Here is a 22,193-nt window from a genome sequence, read left to right on the forward strand (position 1 = left end):
CTTACTAAAAATTCCAATTAAAAGGTCGATTTTACTCTACATTACAGCACAGCTTCCTTAAACTATCAATTTGTATGATTTCATGAACCAAGCCACCAGTGATGTGTTTCAACAGTTGATTTCACTTTGCTTGTTCATCTGAGTTATCAGTTTGATTTGTCAAGACAAGTACATTTAAACCTTACATGTAACTTGAGATAAAGTTAAGGTTTAATGTCCCAGTGCAGTTGTACTTGATAATGGCACTCATGGAACACCTAATGTCCAGTTAACTTATGCTCTAAAGTGACTGTTGTATAAAATTATACATGACATCGTCAGTATTTTAGCAGTCCACTGAAGCTACAAAGTTGACACTCTTACTCAGACTTTTACCTTATGAAAGCTAATTCTGCTTTTGTACACTTCTGGATGTTATTAGAAAAGTTTAGTGCACTGCTTTGCTACAAAGCAACTGGTAAAGATGGAGTAACTATTCAGTTCTGCAGCTGCATTGAGATGATATCTCAAAAATAATTTCAGTTCTGTATTTGAATGTTTGACATTTCTCTGGACTTTTTACTCATTACAAACGATGCCCATATGAGACATGGCTTTTCAGGATCTGCATGTAACACTATATTTAGACTAGGTAGACACCAAACGAAGTTTGTGAAGAAAAAAGCACATTACAGGTCACATCAGTGTCAGGTTATGTGCATACTCACACATTTAAAATACCTGGAACCCCCCACCCTATAACCAGTATCTTACTTCTGACCATTCACTGAAACATACACTTCTAGCTGGCAGAGGGGATGTTTACCGGAGTAAGATGTTATGCAATTTCACATCTGATTTTCTCTTCACTTCACAGCTCTATCACTTTCAGAGCTAAACGTAAGCTTTAGGAGTCATTCGTCTTGAGAAGCTATTAGTTTAGTTGTGAGTAAACAGTATCATGATATTAGTAAGTGTACTGAGACGTCTTTTTAACCAGTCTACCGTCGCAACATCCTCAAATGCACCACAGTGTTTTCCCACTGAATCAAGGTTGTGCGTAATGGTGCGCAACGCTGTGCGTAAAAGTAGACCTGTTTGCTTGTGGTCCACAGGAAATGGCACGGCCCGAGTCAACCTTTCAGATCGTTTTCACTGTTTTGGTTCGTGATTATAGATTTATCGCAAAACACTCCTTGGCCCGTAGCCCTATATTCCATGTTTAGAGAGTACCCCTACACTCACACACCCCCCTCCCGTCAGCTATCCAATCCTTACACAGGGACAGCGTTGACGGGGGTCAAGCGGAAAAATAGCTTCATATATATACGCCCAGGCGGTGATTTCTTGCTCCGAGTCCCCTCCACTCTGTGCTACACTCCTTGTGTTGTCACCCGAACCGGGAATTGTCTGTGCTTCAGGGACGAACTAGCTTTACTATCAGCAGAAATGGCACCAAAGAAGGACCCTAAGGCAGCCGCCAAAGCACCCGCAAAGGCCGCAGAACCTGCACCAGCACCAGCACCCGAACCAGCCCCTGCACCCGCAGCTCCCGCTGTCGACCTGTCCGCAGTCAAGGTACAATGACCGTTAAAGCACGAGCTCTGCTGAGGGGAGGGATGGATACTTGGATGATGGCTGCTCAGGAAGAATTGGGATTTGCCTGTCATACTCACTCAGGGTTGTTTGACACATTTGTTTGACTAGAAAGTCCTAGAAAGGTCCTTGAAGAAACCCTGCACAAAACAAGAAATGTTTGGGTTTTTTTTTCTAATTTTATTCTATTTTCACATTTCAAGGAAGAGATATCGTTGAAATGCTTTGCTGTTTGCTTTAAAATGATTTTCATAGTAATTTGCAACCTAACGGACTCATAAACCACCTAAAATCAGGTGTAGCTGGTCTCATCAGAGGTCTCTTTAGTCATTCAATAATGCGATAATCTCGCGGTGAAATGACTGGAGCTGACTTAAGTTTACTCATTTATTCAAACAGTGATTTGATATTAAGTTAGCAGCAATATAGCATAGCAGCTGCAGGTTTAAGGACCACATTCAGAGATCTGAGGACTCTCAGTAGAACCATGGAGAGCTCTGAGTTTCTTAGACCACGCCCCCCGGCTCTCTGGATTGGACTCGAGGAGAGGTGACTAATGTCTGAAGGCATAGCAGGGAGACACCAAATGTGGACATGTTAATGTAGCTAAAGATGGACCACTACAGATCAAGTGCCATCATGTGATGCTAATTTTGGAAAAAAGACAGGTTTAATCCCTTTGTAGGCCTAATTAATTAAAGTGGATAAATTGGACGTGCCTGGTTATGATGTTCTTTTGAATTAAAGTGATAGTGTTGTGGCATTATATTGTAACTAACATGGCTGCTCTGTATTGGCTTCTAGATTGAATTCAGCGCAGACCAGATTGATGGTAAGTACACCTCATTTCACCTTTGCAACCTTGTGACACCCCATACACTCTGAAGATGCATATTAAGCTCAATAACAGTCTGCAAGTTCAATGACTACTCATAATAGATGCTCACACCTGTCACTTTTGTGTTTTCACATTAAATGTGATATGAGCCTAATGTTACTTCCAAACTATCCAAATACTCAGTCACTCTAAAAACACTTAACATGGAAGAAAACATTTTAAAAAGTGTTTGACACATTGCAGCTGAATAATATGTTTTCATTTAAAGTGCAAAATTTTGCCAAATGTTTGCAGGTTTCAATTTAACCCCAATACACACAATACACACAATACACTGATTCTCTAATAATTCAGCAGGTTGTAGTACAAAAGGGTATTCACATGTCAACCCAAACAATCACTTTCACATCATTATCACACATTTTTTCTTTGGGTGCTTGTTTGGGGCCTTGCCTCAGATTTCACCAGAGCTGTAATCCATAAAGGTGCACACATGCTCCACTTTATCATAGCAGTATAAATATACTGCAGCTCTTCTCAGGGATTACAGAGTGGACGCTTGGAATTAAAGAACAGTCTTAGATAACAGGAAAAAACTGCTAGTCCTTTCTGATCCTTGATTGGACTGAACAGCACCAGAGCTGTGTCAGGCAGCTGCTTGTTACACTGCAGTCAGCAGTCCCCCCTCCCCACCCCACCCCCAATAGAGGCCATTGCCTTTAAAAGGAGGGAGGCTCATATTCTCAGCTATGTTTATCAATTCCAAGGTGGTCTTTTAAAAGAGCCCATAGCTCTGCTGCAGGGAGGGGGAAAAGACAGCTGTGATAGAAATAGTACGAAAGGTGACGAAGCTCGACAGGAGTCATTCCATTCAGCTTTTTATACTACAACCTATGGAGATGTCTTGTTCCATTACATAGTTCCATTGTCAGCTAGTGGAGGGGCTGCCCCACCTGCTGGCAGGTTAGCACGTGACTACACTTTACAGCTACACATGGTAAAATCCACAGCCACTGACTGAAGACAGTTTCACTGATCAGTTTAAAATTACTTCAAAATATTATTCAGCAGGGGCTGCATGTATCACTGGAAGTGTACTTATTATCTGGAATGAAACAAATGGAAAAGAAACTTAAAAAAAAAAAAATTGAGAAAAAATAAGTGCAAGTCAAATTCAAGTGATACAATTAAAATTGGTGTTTCAATACAGATTTTCACTATTTGTAATTAAAAATCAAAATCAATCAAAAAAATCACACCAAATTTCACAAATAACTGGAATATTTTTGTTTACAGGAACATTTTCTTTTAAAATGAGTTATCACAGAGTGCAATACTACAGCAGTTGAATAATTTACAGTCCCATACCTTTTTATAAATATATAAACAAACACTGTACAGACTGATTTGTTAGTGAGCATGTGACCACAGGACTGATCACTGCCTCTTTACCCTGCAGACTACAGGGAGGCCTTTGGTCTGTTCGACAGAGTGGGTGACAACAAGGTGGCTTACAACCAGATTGCTGACATTATGCGCGCTCTGGGACAGAACCCCACCAACAAAGAGGTCAGCAAACTGCTTGGAAACCCCAGCGCTGATGGTAAGAAATACTCTTGTTTTGTCATTGAAGTAGCTGATAGTGATATTTTCAGTTTTCATGGATCAGAAGTTTTGGAGATAGTCTCTGTATATTTTGTGCTATTAGTTTTATTGAAATGCAATGATTTTAGGAAAAAGAATCAGTACTTTCCATCAAAATGCACTAGAAATCTCGTCAATGATACCAGAAATGTTATTAACAGGAACATTCTTTCCAAAATTTTCAAATGAGGCAAAACTTGGGACAGAATCTCATATTGCATACATTGTCTCTATGCTTATGCCACGATAGGATTGCACTGAGTACTAGAGAAGTGAACCAAACACTAATGTGCTTCATTATTAAAACATTTGAAGATGTTGCAGCAGAAGATGGAGAGGATTTATTCTGACATGGTGGATCATTCTTACCCCTAAGTACAACTGATTTTTTTGGATGTCCTCCATGCAGACATGGCCCACAAGAGAGTAGAGTTCGAAGGTTTCCTTCCCATGCTCCAGACCATCATCAACAGCCCAAACAAGGCCGGATATGAGGACTACGTTGAGGGTCTTCGCGTCTTTGACAAGGAGGGCAATGGCACAGTGATGGGCGCTGAGCTGCGTATCGTTCTGTCAACACTGGGTGAGTCAGGCCAGGACATTAGTAGTGTATCCCCGTGTGTGTGTGTGTGTGTGAGAGTGTGTGTGTTACTAAACTTTCTTTCTCCCCCTACAGGAGAGAAGATGACTGAGGCTGAGATTGATGCTCTCATGGCCGGACAGGAGGATGAGAATGGCTGTGTCAACTATGAGGGTGAGCCAGACATTATGAATAACAACTTTAAGTATTTTTATTCCACAGTTTATGTACTTAGTTTATACGTTATGAATAATTGCTTCTGTTCAGTCACCCTTTAAGCTGTAAAAAAAAAACCCTGTCATGCTTGTATAAAGCACCCTTAATATTGGATATTTAAAAAAAAAAAAAGTCAGACTTGACTGATCCAGCTAAGTGGCATTGTGGTAAATGTAGGCTTGTCTTCCACTGAGCTAAAGAACCAAAAGGATATCTTTACTTCCGCATCTTTGTTTTGAACTGTTCTTTTAAAATTTGTCTCCTGTTAGTCCACTAGTTAAAAACTAAACTGAAAAACTTTCAATACATACTGTATCCATGAAAAGAGGTTGAACGAATTGAACACAAGGTACTTTTGTAGTTCATAGATAAGAGAAAACAAAAGGTTTTTAGTCAGTATCTATTAGTTCATGTCCTGTCCTTTAGAGCAATACATTTTTTACCATTAGGTCTATAAGTCTTATTTTTGTAATTTACTTATCTTCTCATTCACTTTCTCTCCCTCTCGTCTGTCCTGTCTGTGCTGCCCTGGTCTCCATCTGCAGCCTTTGTCAAGCACATCATGTCTGTTTAAGGACCCTGTCACTGCGTTGGTGAGCATCGTGTATGTGCAGACCCCATGGTGTCGCGACATCCACTCACTGTTTCCTGTACCACCTGAGGAAACAGGGGGAACAAAGGACTATGAGATGTCATTTCCTGAACCCTTTTTTTTTTGTTTTGTTCTACACATATTTTTTGTCCAACTGGTGCTTTTCCCCCCTCCTCCTCCTGCTGCTCAGGAAGCCATCCTGATCTCCCCTGAGATGTTTCTATCCTCGTCTTCAGTCGTCTAATCATCTGTTTTTTTAAAACATCACTGGCAAACACAGCAGAACAGTGATGGAGGGGAAGGTAGGATAACGATGACCATCACTCCCCTGTCACTTACCGTCTAGCTGGTTTTTGATCTGCCAGCAAAGTGACTGATTTGGCCCAGGACTGGCCATCAAAACGTATCTACTCCTAAACCAAACCCATCCCTAGGTCTTAATTTATTGTATCCTCTGCCATTTCACAATAAACTTTTAACAAACTCCCATTTAAGTTTAAGTTTTTCATTCTATTTATAAGCAATTCATCTGTCTGTATAACTCAGGTAGAAACAGAAAAGGAAACGTGAATTATTTCAGGGAACACAGTTTTTGGTTTTGCACTAGCAAGAGCTAGCCGTCAATTAGCACACAACTTTTTCATCTAGACAAAGCTAGGCTAGCTGTTAGCCCCTTCTTCCAGGGTTTTAGTAAAGCAAAAGTTGTGCTGGCTAGACCTTCATATGTAAATGTGGTTTCGCTTCATTTTCATCCAACAAGTCAATGGATTGAGTCCTAGCTATTGCCTTTATACACTTTTAAAAATCCAATTCAAGACTTTTTAAGGCCTTTTTAAAGACCTGAACTGAGAGAAGTTAACACACCTTTTTGCACAGTAAATGGTCAAAAAATGAGAGGCATTCAAGATCTCTTATACACCCGATCAGGGCTGAATTTTCTGATTTAGTGAACTGTTTAAAAAGCGTCAAATAGGACAGGGCAAAGGTTCTTTTGGGGTGTAATTAACACCTAAATTTGCTGATCTTTTAGCAGATTTAATACATCTATTTTATCAATAATATATATACTGTTATTTACCATAACAAGTTAGCATGTGTTTTAAAATGATTCTAGGCAATTTAGCAACTAAAAAGCAGAGTAACATTTTTTGTCAGAGAAGCCCTGTGATACAAAGGGTGGGCTGCATAGATGTTTAAGTGGGCAAACTCGTAACCAAGACGACTCTAGACTCATGTTTTACAACAGTACAGAGTATATTCAACCACAACATCCAACGCTGAATTCCCTGAATTCTGGAGAATATTTATACAACAATCTGTAGAGGAAGATGTTTAAATCCCAAAAGGGTGGCTAGAAAAACAAAGATCAAAGAACCATTCAAAGGGCCATCTAAAATGTAGACCTCTCACTCAAAATCAAACTTTAAGACTTTCCAAGGCCTTAAATTCTAAATGAGCTATTTAAGACTGTTTAAGACTTAAGGCTTTAAATCTTGCATTCAGAACAAAATACAGTGCTTCAGCATCACTTTTTGTCCTTTTTTATTGTCATTAATTATTGTAATTGGTGTCATATCAACAAGAGAAAAACTGCGTACATCTACTTGACCTTTTAAATACATTTACAGTTGCTGTAGGGTAGAGCAGGAGGCAGGGAAGGAGAACACAGAGATGGGGTATGCAGAAAAAACACAGAAGCAAACAAACAATCTCAGGTGAGGGCAGTAATTAGGCAGGAGGCAGGTTATACCACAAATGGTGTCTGAAAAAGAAACTAGATCACCCAAACACTTTTTTCTAAGAGATGAAACGAGATCCGAGTTCCCTCGGCCATTTTGTTTTTCTTAATGAACGTCTTTTTAATGGATTTTCAAAATTTTTTTTTTTTCACTTTCTTCTCCCACACATAGCAACAAAACATCCAGGTACAGAAGCGTACATCGTAAAATGGCATTGGATCTGCACCAAACGCGCACACAGACAGATTTCAGAGTAGCCGTGTCTTCTCCTAAATCTCAGGTCCCATTTGTGGAGTCGTCCTCAGTCCAGACACCAGACAGTCCTGATGAGTGCAACGTCAGCCTGTGTTTTCAGAGGAATGCCCACTGCACTGTTCATGTGAGCTGAATATCTGTAGCTGTAAAGACAAGACACTTTTAGCTGTTTTCTTATTAGACAGAGGTGGAATGATCTCCTGCTTTTAATTTGCGTCTATATTGAACTACTGACCGGGTACGAGTGTATGATGCTCTTCAACAGGACTGAGATGCATTCCTTAGCAACACCGATTCAGCTGTCTGACATTGTCACCAAGCAGAACACTGTAAACAACTAATAACTACAAAACATGAACTTGTTTTATCTTTAACCAATAGTTGAGGAAATTGCTTACTAAAATCCTTTCTTAGATTACAAAATAGCCTCTTTTAAGATTAGAATCAATACATGCTTGTCATAACATTACCTAGGTCTTGCAGTAATGCAATTTTACAAGTACTGTATATCTTATAGCCATATTGTCATTTCCTTTTAAAATATTTTAGGACATGTGGATGGCAAAGAACTTGAATTTTTTGTACATATTTCTATATATATTAGTTAAATATATTAAATATTGGATGACAAGAATGACTTGCAGTAAGGATGCTTGCTTCATTAGAGGGTTTGGCGTCCATGCACATTTACTGAGCAAGAACAATACGTGCTGCATGGTTTGCTAGCCGCATGACTCTTTGATAAAAGTAGAAAAAAGGCTGTAGCTTCTTCAGAACTCTAAACCAGGACAAGACAAGCCAAAACCTGGTCCCCACTTCACATACAACACTGTATTCAGGCCCAATGGTCAGACTGAACTATTCTATGCAACATCATTCAAAAAGAGAGAGGCCAACAGAATGAATCATAAATAGCACATATTTTGATTTAAAATAGGAAATAAAGAGGACCAAAGTACAGTAGCTCCTAATCTGAGTCTCTACTTAAAGTGATGGATCTTAACGTGAAAATGTTTAGAGACTGTGGTTTAGCTGAGGGTGGCCTCAAGGTGGCAGGAGTGGGCAGGGAAGTTCGGGTGAGGATGTCCAGGATGCAGAAAAGAATCCAGAGATCCAGTGTTCACAAACCCTGCTTGGCCAGAGCAGCAGTGACATCCTCAGCCAGGGTTGCTAGCTGTGGTGAATCCATCATGTTGAGACTGCAGGAAGATGACAGATGGCTGTCCCGGTGGCGATGGGGTGACATGGAGCCAGACAGGCCTGGAGACTGGACAATAATTTCGGCTCCGTGGTCCACTCGGGCCCTGGCATTGTCGCGAAACGTCAACCTATGGCTCTCAATCTGTAAAAAGTTGGTGTGAAGTGAGATGGAGATGGGAAGAATTATTATAACATTTACACAGCATATTTTTATCATGCGAATTTTTGTGTGCGCAATGGAAATGGTGTCTGATGAGTCAGCTTTATAAAAGGGAAAATAGGACTCTAAATTCATCTATAAATGACTACACAACTTTTTCTCAACAAGTGTTGATTAGTACTGTTAGAGTCTTACTGAATCATTGATAAGCAGAATGTACAGTAGGGTGTTGGATTAACCTCCACATTAGTTATTGTTAGCGGTGCATACTATACCTTTACCGCAATCTTCACAGGCAGATAAAGGAACAGAAGTTTTTGGAAGATTGGTCCATTGAAAACACTTTTCTAAAGATGTATATTCATATTCTCATGTTGGGCATTTTAAATTACCAGTATCTGATTTTAATTCATGACTCTTACTACCCCTTTTTGAGTGTTTGATAATTGTGTAGTTCTTGTTTTGATCCTTAGATCTCTTGGAAAGGGGATGTTAATCTCACCAAATCTGATGAAATAAGAAGAAATCAAATACTACAAATAAAATCACAATAAATTTAAATGACAGAGATGAAATAAAATACAAGTTTATCAATTTAATCCTACAGAATGTGGTCATTTTTGAAATTACAGCAAAGTTTATAGGCACAAGAATTTTTACTTGCTCTTCACTGTACAGGTAAATAAAATGAGACCGAAATGTCTGTGCCCACTGAACTGTTAAATTACTCTGCAGAAAATGACGCAAATAGTCATGTTTTCCACAGGTTCACAATTTAAATCCAAATTGACAAGGAAGACAATCTCTCAAAAACTTCTTTTCCTTTTAATCAGGAATGGGAGCATGGAGCTGACACTCACCATGACGCGGCCTCCACCAGGAATGTGATGAGCATTATCCAGGGAACCCACCTTGGCTTGGGCTTTGTCTTTGAAGTCCAACTTCACACTCTCAATACGCACGTTACCGCCCCCTGGAAGAGGAAGAGGACATTTAGAAAGGGTAGTGAGACATGTGGTGTCTAGTCTGAGTCATGAGGTATATCCCAAGTCTCTTTAGTTGCATTCGTGTCCCTCACATGAGCCTCATCTGAGATTTATGGACAAACCAAGGAAATGACGGAGGGAGAGAATATTAAAAAACAAAACAAAACAAAAAAAAACAGCATCACATGACGCAAGGCCCATTTGTGATGACACTCTCAGCGGCTCATCAATCAGTTATCAGTCAGCTTAAACAACTGTTTGTCTGTACAAATACACACTGTATTAATTATTATAAAATATTTACTGGAACAGTGCTCTGTTTTCTGTATGTTACCTGAGAACAAACACCCGCACATTAAGAGCAGTTCTACTGGCACAGTGCTTTATAATCAAATAATCTATTATCTGTTTTGATTTTAAAAGTGATGTCATAAGCAACGGAAACTATTTGTTGGGTTTTAAGCTTCAAGAAAATATTGAAATTCCATTGCAGTTTATCCAAACCTAAAACTTGTTTTTGATAAGTCTTCTAAGAACTCAGCTGACATAAAGATACATTTCAAAGGGGTTTCATCCTAACAAATTAATTCTCCTTATAATCTGATAAAAAGGGGAATTGATTATTCAGGTGAATACAAAATATTTTTAGGTTGTTTGTGATGTCTTAATTTGATGGGAAATCAGAAAACAAATCAAACGTCAAACTTCATGGTGATACATTCTACTCTATGATGTTATGCAGATTTTACTAAATTCATGCCTTAATCCTTATACACACTGGAAAACATTTTTTAATCCCAGCTCATCACATATGCTTTTTTTAGATACTGACAGACATTTATTTACTGTTTAAGTATTCATTTTGTCCCTTTGGTGACCATTGTTAGGCCTGACTTTCTCCTTTTTTTTCCAATAAAGGGGTGCGTCTGTAAGTAGAAAGGCATCTGTGAAGTTTGCTCTGATGTATCCCAGTCTGCAGCTCCTCACATCTCCTCTCTCCTCTGAGTGACTTTAGAGGAGGATCCTTGAAATGGCTGTCCAGGAATAACTTCCAGTTTGACTAAGGAGTGAGAAGGGATCACCGAAGACACCTGATATGCAGCTCTAGTCTTGACTAAAGAAAGTCCAATTAAAGAGAGCCAAATGTAACATTAACAACTTGACCAAAAGAGCTGAGGAAATTAAAATACTGCCTTGGACATAATTTGATCTGCTGGAACAATTTTCATTTGAAGATGAATGTACAATGCTGCATTAAAAGTGTGCACACTAAGCAAACTTTTGGGAATAAAGTTATAGAACAGAAAATCAACAACAGTCACAAAGGGACAATACCAGCTTGAGCTTAAGGCTCAACTAGGGGCAGGCATTGCAAGTTAGCTCTGGATATAAATGCTGTAGTGTGTGGCATTAGTTTACATGTCTCTGATGTGTCTCTTCACAAATAAACTTTAGCTAGATAAAATAAAAGGGGGATACCTTTCTACAGCTCCCAACTAAACAACAAGGACTATCAGAGGCTTTTATGAGCATTGCTTTTCCACGATTTAAAGAGTAAATTCACAATAAATAAAAGAGCTACAGTATATTATGAGAAATTACCACAGGCAGCTGTCTTATGATGCAGATTTGGTTTAATTTGATACATGTTTTTACTTAAGTGCAGCTGAGTGTTGCCATCACCTCAGCTCAAAACAACAGAGTTGAAAAAAACGTTCCAGCTTAGAAGTATAACCATCCTGACTTGCTGTAGGCTGCCTCTAATTTTTGCCTTCTCTGCTGTAATCCAGAGTAAACACACTCCTGGTTGAGATCTGCATTACAGTGCAGCACCTCAGAAAACCTTACGACTAGTTTGCTAAATTTCAAATTCTGCTCCTTATTCAAATGCATACTGTACATCAGTTCTAAAGTTAATACTAAGAATTTGCAGTTCTTTCAAAATATACAATTTTAAACAATACACAAGAATCCAATTTATAACCCTCTTCATTTTTAATGCAGTCCAGCTCATCTACAAGTTGTCCACATCAAGTTCCACACAGTGAGAGTAGAAACACATAAAACACAGCAATGCTGCCAGGAACCGCAACACCTCCCACATCCAGCTGCCCCAGGACAGTTTCATCAGGTTGTCAATCCAAATGTGTTTTACTGCTTGATTCCACAGATCAGAACAGAAGCCTTGTTTTACTCAAGCATTATTAAAGGAATTAAGCATTAATAATAGACTTAAATTATTTATCAGTGATTAACGGGCAATAGACAGTGCATTAAATGTTTAGCTCTCTGTGTCTGGGAAACTGCATGTCTGTAAGGGACTAAAAAACTCTCAGCCTTTGAATTTCTTGGGTCTGTTTATGCTGGTTTATGCTAAACTGGTCTCTTTGTGTTTAAGCTTTTATTTGTATAAGGGACTGTAACATGCACAGCCTAAAGAAACCGTGCTTAAGTTTGCCTAAGCAGTGCTATAGATCTTAAAGCCATATACCACGTTTAGGGACCTTCTAATCACAAGCATGTTTCTCTATTTTTTAGTGAACCTCTGCCACCCCACTGCTAACCCTTGAACAAATACAGGGCCCTGATACCTGGCCGATGATGGATGTTGTCTAGAGAGCCACACTTGGAGGTCACATGGCTCAAGTCAATCCTCTTATTCTGGATCTGCACCTGGAAGAGGAAACATCAGATAATATTAGGGTCAGAGGTCACAGCTCAAATTGAAATCCAGCCCAACAAACTCAAATGATGCACAAAAGGGAGATTTAAGTAGCGTGTTCCCTTTTATTATTAGGTAGGAGGATACACTACAACAGAAGCTATTATTCTGAAGCTGACATGACTGGGTATGAATGTCGAAATAAGAGGTGGAAATTTTCCACATTTAAACACAAGTAGCAGCATGTGCTGTCACTTCCTATGGCCACTTCCAGGGCGCTTCATGGTGTGTGACCTGAAGCAGTCTACCTCGACATCCTCCTGTCTGCTCTTTGTTTGTAAATGTACATGGTCTGGAAAAACTAAGCAGCCCATTGGGATAAATAAAGTTGTCTGAATATGAATCAGCTTTATCTTACTGCATGTAACAGTTAAAAAATACAAGCAAAAGAGTAAAAGACCAGAACACAGTTGCTGCCATAAAGGTCTTCCAAGTCTAAACACAAGAAATGTGCTGTAGCATTTTCTTCTCAAGAACAATTCACATTAAAATCAGACGATTTGGAAAATATGCATCAAAACAGTAAATATTCAGCAAAAGAAGGAATATATGTGAGTAAAGAATGGCCACATGTGGAGAGGAGAGATGTATATGCAGACATGTGACCAACTGTAGGAATATAAAGAGAAACCCAGGAAGCAATATCAAAGAAGTGAACCAAAGAGACAGCAAACATAGTGAAATTGTTTAAGACACAGTACAATGATCAAGAAGAGAAACCCAGAGAGAAATCACTGGAAAACACCTTTGTTCAACCATTCCCTTGGCATGTTTCAGATACACATTTGAATTTGGTGGTCATATACAGTATGTCTGCTTTCAGACACAGTCTGAGAGGGGAAAACTACAGATTGATAAAGTAATAATGGACACAACCTAGATTGTGAGCCACATTACAACCACAGCACCATGAGCACAAAGTACCATAGCCTGTTTTTCTACCAGGAGTCCCAGCATGACGCAAGCAAGGGTATAAAAAAATGTTTAAGGCTAGAAAGGTTTGTGTGCGTGAATATCTGGCTGCAGGCTGACCAGTCCCTCTAGCTTTAATAAATATGTTAAACTGACTGCCCCAATTAATTCTTTTTTCTACTATAGTGACTGATTTTAATTTGTATATTTAATAAACTACTACAATCACTTTTGAAGTTCAAGTTAAAAAAAAAGTTAGAGGTTCATTGGTGTTGCAAGTAGACATCAAAAAAACAGTCTTACACTAAACATTATAATTTGCCTCAACTGCACATGTTAGTTATGCAACATTTCCCCTTTACTAACTCAATATAAATACCCACTAGAGTTAACAATATGATATCCAACCAGTGTTACTTTGGCCTACCACAAATAGAAAATATGAATTATTTGGTGAAATCCGCTAAAATCGGTGATAGACCCTAGCAACCTTTGTAGGAAAAAATTATGGTTCATTGCATCACACCCATCCTCAATTTCCAGACTTGGAAGGATTTTTGAAAAACATCTGAGAACACTGAACAACATGGTTTTTGACCTTCTCTAGGCCCGTCAGTCAAACGAGTTAAATCTGGACACTAAAAATATAGTTCACCCCCATACTACCATTACTAATGAGCCGCTCCTATAGTTGTTGAAAGGCTGGAAATAAATTTTGTCCGTAGAAAAGTACAGACAGGTATCGTTACTGAATTCTACTGATATTTGAGGAGGACACATTCAGCCATTAGCATCCTAATTTCTCAGCAGACAAAAACCCTTAAAGGCAAATGCCATGACAGAGAAAGCAGTAAGGTGAAGAGCACTGCTGCATTAATGAAAGTGTGACAAAACAAAGTAGGAAACTGTAAAGCAAGATGGAAAAGAAAACATGAAACACACATCACACCACAACACAAAAGACTAAAAATGCTGACATTAACACTAGGACAATGGAATTGCGATACAAGACTCACGTTTCCACCTCCTGCCGAGTAGCCTCGCCTGTCCAAGGACCCACACCTAGACTGCACATGGCTATAGTCCAGCCTAACACTGGGGATGAGAACCTGCAGGAGTGGAGGTCAGGAATGAGGTGGGAGAATGCTTGGGCTTTCTGTCAAGGCAGTTTATAGTAAACTTCTACTAAACTACAGTGGCCCTGAGATCTCAACGCACTAAAACTTCAAAGACAAAATCATGAAAATATAAATCTTAAGCAGTAAAAGAAAACTACCTCACCAATTAGACAACACATGTATTTGGAAAAAATGCTACAAGGGTAGAAAATTCATCCAAACACAAAACAGAGCCAAAATACATATAACAAAACCAATATAGAAACTCCTGAAGTAGCATAGATGACTATGAAATGTGCTTCAAAGGGACATTCATCAGTGATTAATAAGCCTAGATATGGCATGTTCATTTTTTTTTATCTTCATTTCCCAACATAATCTACAGACAGCAAATTTCTTTTGCCTTCTTAGTGGGTCAAAAAGATTTGCAACAAAATACTTTGCCTGCAAATAGGTGACGTTGTTTTCACTGCTTATTTTTTCTAAGTCTTAATTTGTTCATTTGGGTAGCAGTGCCTTGAGCTCTGAGGGTCACAGTACAAAACATCTAGTGCCTTCCTACAATGAAAAGTGTTTTGCACTAGGAATCGAGTTTGTTCCACTGTGATGTGGGCAGTAATATTTGAACAAGTGGTTCCTTTTTGTCTAGGCAAATATCATTCAATGGATACAATATCTCTCTTCATCTTTGTGCTTTAATTGTTGTTTAAGACGGACTAATACACCAAAACTTAGCTTTGAGTTCTTGTTGCTTTGAGACTCCTCAAGGGGATCCTATATATTTTAGTGCTGCACTGATTTCCCAGTGTAGTTCTTTCAAAATACTTGATTGGAACTAAACTTTAAGTACGCCATACAGCCAAAGGTCAAAATGTCGAACAGTTTAATAACAGTTTTTAAAGAAAGTTTTAAAAAAGCTTATCTTCATTAGTTGAGCATGAATAAAGGAATATAAAAACTTCAGGAAATCTCTCCATTACAAGTTCTCATAATAAGAGACAGCTCCTCAAGAACAGTAGTCTGAGTTCCTTTTAGGTTTTTTTTCATGTCCTCCGTGTCGACTCTTAAAGAAAATAAAAGCATCAAACACGTAAGGTTGTTAGTTTCAGGTAGGAGGATGATAAAATATGAATGCACTGCAATGGTAAATGGATCTCTGTCGCTGCAAGGAGAGATAGCAAGAGTGAGATGCAGACATAGCATAAGTGGTGCAGTACATAACACTATCATAAATACATTTTACCCAGAAACACAGTCAAAGCAATGGGTATCAAAAGACATACATACATATTCAGTGAATTTTGAGGAGAACACAATTGTTATACTGTACTAAGGAAGAGAAGAGAAACCATTAGGTAATACTTCTGTGGATGCAATGAAGGTTTTAGGGGTTTTAAAATACAAAACAAACAAACAAAAAAGACAAAAAAAATGATAGGTGTAAACAAATGTATCAAAAGAGTTTCGACAACCAAAACATACAACCAAAGTACATCGACTTGGACCTCTTATTTTACAGTATTAAAAGACCAGGTGTTTGGGTCTGCAGATCAACAGGCTGTAGAATAGAGAGCTAATGTGAACACGCTCTGACAGAAGTTTGCTGACTTTCACCAGAAATCATGATTAAACTTTGTGAGAGCTCAGAGACACTTGGGAGCTAGAAACTCATCTTTTTAATGTGGCCACCTTCAGTGGTCCCTCAATAGCCTGCCTTCTGAACACCAAAAAGACAGGGCACGGTTGCACAGATCTGCTTGTGTGTTGAGTGTGCCTCTGCGTGTGTGTATGTTTGTACAAAGCAGACAAAATTAAATCTGCATAACACATTGAGTTTGTTCAAATGGTGGAGACTTAAAACTGCATTCATTCATGATGAAGTTATCAATCACATTGTTAAGACCACTTTAGATTCTTCTGTCTCACTTACATACAAACAAATATAGAAAAACTTTCCACACAGTTTTTGTAAATAAAGTCTGAGACCAAGTCAGAGAAATCAGAATCAATAACTGGGGCAGAAACAAGTTTTGAGGTAACATTTCAGCTGTGATGGTCAGGCATATAGTTACCTCATCCATAGTGGGTTACTCAAGGATATCTCAGCATGACAGACGTTTAGCAGCATATGGCCTTGGTGAGTTTGCACTCACTAGCCATGAGACCACCTTGGTGGAAGAGAGCTGAGTTATTTTTAGTTTAAGGTCACTGCTCTCACAGGATGAAGGTGGTTACAACCAGGAGCTGTCAGACCAGTTGCTGAGTTTTAATTGACATCTTGTGCCTATGTGTAAATTTCCAGGCTGTAAAGAAGAAATATATACAAAGCTGTGGCAGTGACCTTTAGAGCAAATAGGGAGATGAACTAAAGCTACAATAGAAAACCACCCAACAAGCCTAACATCACTGTTCAGATAGCACAAAAACATACAAGGGGGAGAAAACTACCACCACAGAGTTGGTCTTGTTCAGCATTGAGGGGTACATACATTTCTTCCACGGGGTCTGTGCTTCAGATTATCCTGGATGCTGCATTTGGATAGAATGTGACTGAAGTCCAGCTTCTTGTTTAAAATATGAATCTAAAGAGAAATAGAACAGAATGGGCCTCTAATATTAAACATTTAATCCTCAGTACTTTGAACTGGTCTTGATATTAATAATTCTCTAATAAACTTGTCTTCCCATGCCTTTACTTTAAAGTTCAAATAAATTGATCAGTGGATTTAAAAAAAACTATTTTTGGAGAGGGATTAAGTTTCTATTTAAGTCAAGCAATCAAAAAAATGAGTTTGAAAATATTTGATTACTTGAAAAATTTCATTCAACAGATTACCTTTTTTAACAAGAGCTGGCCATAAAGTATCTGAAGGCTGTGTCTTATTCAATTAAATGAGATTAAAAATTATAATATAGAATAATCATACTGAAAAACATACAAAAATGAAATTGGTGGTTAAATGATTGAACTAAGCATTTAATTTCAGTTTAATAAATCTTAACTGAAATGCTACTTTAATAAATTCACAGTGGTCTTAATTTTATCTAAACTGATTGACTCAAGTTAAACTCTGTAAATGTCCTAAATAATTTCATCAGCAAACTTTATTAAAGCTCTATAAGCCTTTGGGGCTAACATTAAGAAGGCTGAGGTGTACCAGCAGGTCCTTGGTCCAGGTCACACTGTGTCCCGCTGAAAGACATAGAGTAACCGAGATGATCCGTAGAACTGACATCCAGATCCAAGACACCCTGCGTTTGGCCTCTGATGCCATATTTTGGTCCTTGTGCTTCTATGAGGACAATCATTGGACAGGTTAGAGGTTGGGTAGAGGCTTGCTAAAGGGCTGTGGGAGGCGCATGGCAGCTGCTCGGAAACTGGAACTGCACAGACCATGGAACAGCTCGGAAGCGCTAAAGGTCAGGATAGGAGTATACTAGGGTCTTGAGAAAACTGTCTTAGCCCACTGATTCTATCAACCCTCACTGCAATGTAGGCTGCAAACAAGAACCAGAAAAGGTTTTACACTCTATAATTTCCATCTGAGTGGGTGAGAACTCAAAGATAGTTTTACAGAGTTTGTTGATAACTTTCACTGTATTTGTACTTTAATCTAAAGAGACTGTCTATCAAAAAAAGGAGATGGGCATGGAACAGGATTGACATCCTTCAATATAGAAACCAAATTATTTTATCACTTTGAGCCCCTAACTGGATTGTAATATCATACAGGAATATTAAAAAAAAAGAAGGCTGAAGTTTTTTAGGTATGAATTAGGTATTTTCCCAACCAGAAAGGTTTTTCTTAAATTAGCTAATAAGATGGATAAAGCAGCTGTAAAGAATTCTGTGTTTTTCTGGACACTTGAAACATAAACATGGCATGCCTTTAAAGCATTCAAGCCATCAAATCGAAAGTAGATGAAGTCACTGCCAGTAGAAGCAGGTTCAGTTTTATTTTTGGGCCAGGCAGCTTGTCTCCAAAGACAACAAGGGGAGCAACAAGCAATGAACAATCAGTCTGCCCTGATATTCACCCCTCTCTTTATACAAAAGCTGTCACCATCAATTTGAATTTGACAGCAGACACCTACAGCTACCGAGGGGTGACCTCATACAGCCACTCTCACCCACTGTGGGGCTGACGGTAAAGTCACTGAGGAATTTCTAAACAAAATGAAACACAAGAATATGCTTCCCTGCATACATACAAGAAGAAGTGATTTTACAAAACCTTTAGTAACTGATCTGTTAAGTACTTGGGATGCAGCAAAAACAAGTTGTGAATTAAACACAAACAAACTGTACTGTCACCATTCAAGTCTGCACAACGAAAAAGTAATTAATCAAATATTCCTGATTTATTCCAAATTAAGCATAAAAGAAGTGCGCTGCAAGTGCATCCAAAAGGCTGACTGATGACAATATTCATCAGTCAGACATCATCCTAGGCTTTCTCAGTTTGAAAAATAAATTATAATAGGGTGGACACCTTTTAGTTCATTGTTTGATATGCGCTCACTCAACCAAGATCCTGCTGACTGGTTGGTCGTGCATGTGTGTGTACATGTAAAAATGAAATGGCAGGAGCACACAGCTGACTGATGGAGAGACACGCAGCAAAAGACAGAGAGGAGCAATGCAGCGCAGGGCAATACAGGTAGAGAGGCACACAAAGTGATTCACAACATGTTATATTCTGACTGTTTCACAGCAGTTACGCTGTAAATAACTTATTAACAAAATATCTTAAACTCAACACTAAGATGCAGGAAGTGTCAAATCTCTGCTTTCCATCAAAGCATCTACTCCCGGTCAGCAGACACAGGTATTAAGTCCCATTATCATCTTATTAAAATGTACAGAAGTTTCTGTTACAAACAAACAGAGAGCAGAGGAGAGAAAAGACAATGTCTTCTGGTCATTAAGGCCTGAACAGCTGACGTTTTTTTCACTTCACCTCAAATGCTGTCTGATATATGCTCATAAATAACACAGAACGCGCTGGAACATGTGATCCTATTAATAGTTATCATTATGAATTTAATACAAACAATTATCAGAGGATGTTTTGTAGGCTATATGATGCTTCATAAAGCTCGTTTTAATTCATTTAGACAGCCAGAAGGGGTGCAATGAGGATCCTTTTCACAGATTAAACTTATTTCAAGATAAGATGAATGTTTTCTCTCACTTTTTTTTTTTCATCTGAACAACCAGCAGTTAGTCAGTGTGTTGGTGGATTATCAGTCGACCAAGTTTTTCTTTGGTTGACCACAGGCCCAAAAAAATTGCTTTATGTAATACTGAATCTAATTCTTGTAATACTGTTTAAGAAAAAATCAGCGTGTAAACATCAACCAAGGTGAACCACCCAGTTTAAACCGCTTGAACCCCCCGTCTTTTAAAGTGTATGACATACAGTATATACTACTTATCTATCACACACAAGTAGATTATATTCAACAGACACAAAACTAGAGCAGAAACTCCTTCATGTGCCACACACATTCACCATTTGATCAATGAATTAAGAAAACGCTGAAGCATGTTGTCACTTAATCACTCTCTCACCCAGCAGAAACCTCGTCTCTGAAAGACATGTACATGCTAAGCTTAGCAGTACCTTTCATGGCACAACATTACAACTGATAATGTCTGGGTTATTATCAGTTGCTGGAGTTTGGATACACAAAACATCCATAAATGCACACAAATTCCACTTTAGCCATTTCAGAGGGATAACAGGGAGTTTAGGACATGATCCCTCCATTTTCTCTGGCTGAATGCACAAAGCAGCACAGGCGAATCATAAAGATGCCAGCCAAACAATTGGCCTTCTAATCAGGTCATCAGTGAAGGCTTGTAAAAGCTGCTGGCTACAGACACACTGCTCTGCTGAGGCTGTGTTTCAGACTTATGCTGCAACATATCTGTCAAACTGTAGAGTTTACACTCAAAAATAGCCTGCTCATGCAGATTCTGTGCAGTATCAGAAACACCATTTAAAAGCAGATTTCATGGCTTAAAGGGATACTTCAACATTTTGGCAAATTCGCCCATTGCTGTAATTCCTATAGTCTTAGTAATAGGTCCGTTTCCTTTAGTTGTCGGTGCAAGCTGTTTCTAGATCTGGGGGGGCCGCTAAACCAGCTGCACCGCCAACGCTATTTTAGCAGACGGAATTTTTGCTTTCCCTCATCAAACTCATCAAATACACAATCCAAAAACTCCAAAACGCTCTCGTGGACAAGTTGTGACCTGCACATTCACCACGCTATGAAATAATAACGTATAATTATGTAACATTACGACACATGAAGCAAATACTCGGAACTATTTCTTGACTAAACCACTGGGCGGAGTGACACAGTGCAGCAGCCATGTCTGGAGTGTAGTTCCGGTGTTGCATTAAGCTTTAATACATCTCCGTCTCGTAATGTTCCATGTTTATGTCATAGCGTGGTGAATGTACAGGTCACAACTTGTCCACGAGAGCGTTTTGGAGTTGTTGGATTGTGCATTTGATGAGTTTGATGAGGGAAAGCAAAAATTCCGTCTGCTAAAATAGCATTAGCTGTGCAGCTGGTTTAACGGTCCCCCCAGATCTAGAAACAGCTTGCACCGACAACTAAAGGAAACAGACCTATTACTAAGACTACAGGAATTGTGGCAATGGGTGAATTTGCCAAAATGTTGAAGTATCCCTTTAAGTCCTGTCCTCACAATACTAAAGGGACAAATGCAGCATACAAGTTAAGGTGGCCTTACTCCTTAAAGACATTTCCTCCAATTTCAAAGTCACTGACAAAATTCCAAAGTTGGAGTAAAATCATGGGAGTCTTGCTAAAGTCGCAGCCTGTTAGGTGTAAGGTAGTCATAAGACTAGATTTTTGCAGTTTTAAGGCAGTCTTTCCTCAATATTGGTGGAAGTCTTTAGTCTGGTTGTATGCAAATTGTGTTTCTCAGTGATGCAATCATCATCCACAACCAATAGGAGCTGGTGTTGTGCGTAAGCACATTAATTCACTTCATTTTTCAAAACATAAACGTGAGCGTAAATCAATCTGGAGCCGCTGAATGTCCACTCAGAACTAAGAGACTGAAAAACTTCCAGAGCTACAGTCAGATCTCTGCACCTATGTGTTTGTGTGCCTTGTCTGTCAATTCATCCCAGGCTGACATGACAGGTACGGTAAACCGCCGATGGGCTTTTCAAAGTGAAAGCCCAATCAGTTTGTTTCTGTGGTGAGACTGCTATGTTTCTGGGATAGTTCCCGGTTGTTGCAGTAACATGCAAAGTTGCTTCAGTGTTTAATTTTCCTTTCATTTCTACTCAATGTAAATGATTTAAAATCTTTAGATTATAAGAGATATTAACTTAAATGCAATCTCCATCTCCTTCTACATCTTGTTCCCTGTTAAAAAATTGTTTTGTGTGTTTCTAACAGTTGCATGATGGGAAATAATCTCAAAGGAATTGTATTTTAGTCTTGTAGTCTGCAAAATCTCAGTCTGAGGCTAAAAACTCAACGGCTTGTCTACAAATTGTCTTTAGATGTGAGAGGGCCGCAGATGTCAGTCTTTTTAGAGTCTTTTAAAAGTTTTAGCAAAGTCCTCTGTAAGGCCAGCATAAGTAACTCACTGAGTTTTCA

The 22,193-nt window shown here is 38.8% G+C and overlaps 2 protein-coding genes across 2 annotated transcripts in view; one reads left to right on the forward strand and one right to left on the reverse strand.

Moving 5' to 3' along the window:
• The first annotated feature begins 1,313 nt into the window (after positions 1–1,313).
• Positions 1,314–5,934, forward strand: myl1 (myosin, light chain 1, alkali; skeletal, fast). The gene is made up of 6 exons (XM_041807901.1): positions 1,314–1,557; positions 2,380–2,407; positions 3,873–4,016; positions 4,467–4,640; positions 4,734–4,811; positions 5,399–5,934. The coding sequence occupies exons 1-6, from the start codon at positions 1,429–1,431 to the stop codon at positions 5,425–5,427; spliced, it is 582 nt and encodes a 193-aa protein (XP_041663835.1). The 5' UTR covers positions 1,314–1,428; the 3' UTR covers positions 5,428–5,934.
• The window catches only part of map2 (microtubule-associated protein 2), a 137,903-nt gene continuing 121,286 nt past the window's right edge, over positions 5,577–22,193 (reverse strand). Inside the window, exons 21-25 of the mRNA XM_041807182.1 lie at positions 17,696–17,830; positions 17,027–17,119; positions 12,377–12,458; positions 9,660–9,772; positions 5,577–8,781 (exon numbers count right to left, since the gene is read on the reverse strand). Coding sequence (XP_041663116.1) covers positions 8,560–8,781; positions 9,660–9,772; positions 12,377–12,458; positions 17,027–17,119; positions 17,696–17,830 — 645 coding nt within the window. The 3' untranslated portion in view covers positions 5,577–8,559. The remainder of the gene's footprint in view (positions 8,782–9,659; positions 9,773–12,376; positions 12,459–17,026; positions 17,120–17,695; positions 17,831–22,193) is intronic.

The sequence above is a fragment of the Cheilinus undulatus genome, linkage group 15 (assembly GCF_018320785.1).
Source record: "Cheilinus undulatus linkage group 15, ASM1832078v1, whole genome shotgun sequence".
Lineage (NCBI taxonomy): Eukaryota > Metazoa > Chordata > Actinopteri > Labriformes > Labridae > Cheilinus > Cheilinus undulatus.

Excerpts from the sequence above, each read along its gene's own strand:
- myl1 (XM_041807901.1), top strand. The coding sequence starts at position 1,429 with ATGGCACCAAAGAAGGACCCTAAGGCAGCCGCCAAAGCACCCGCAAAG. Across the intron at positions 2,408-3,872 it reads CAGCGCAGACCAGATTGATG|ACTACAGGGAGGCCTTTGGT; the intron begins GTAAGTACACCT and ends TTTACCCTGCAG. Across the intron at positions 4,641-4,733 it reads TATCGTTCTGTCAACACTGG|GAGAGAAGATGACTGAGGCT; the intron begins GTGAGTCAGGCC and ends CTCCCCCTACAG.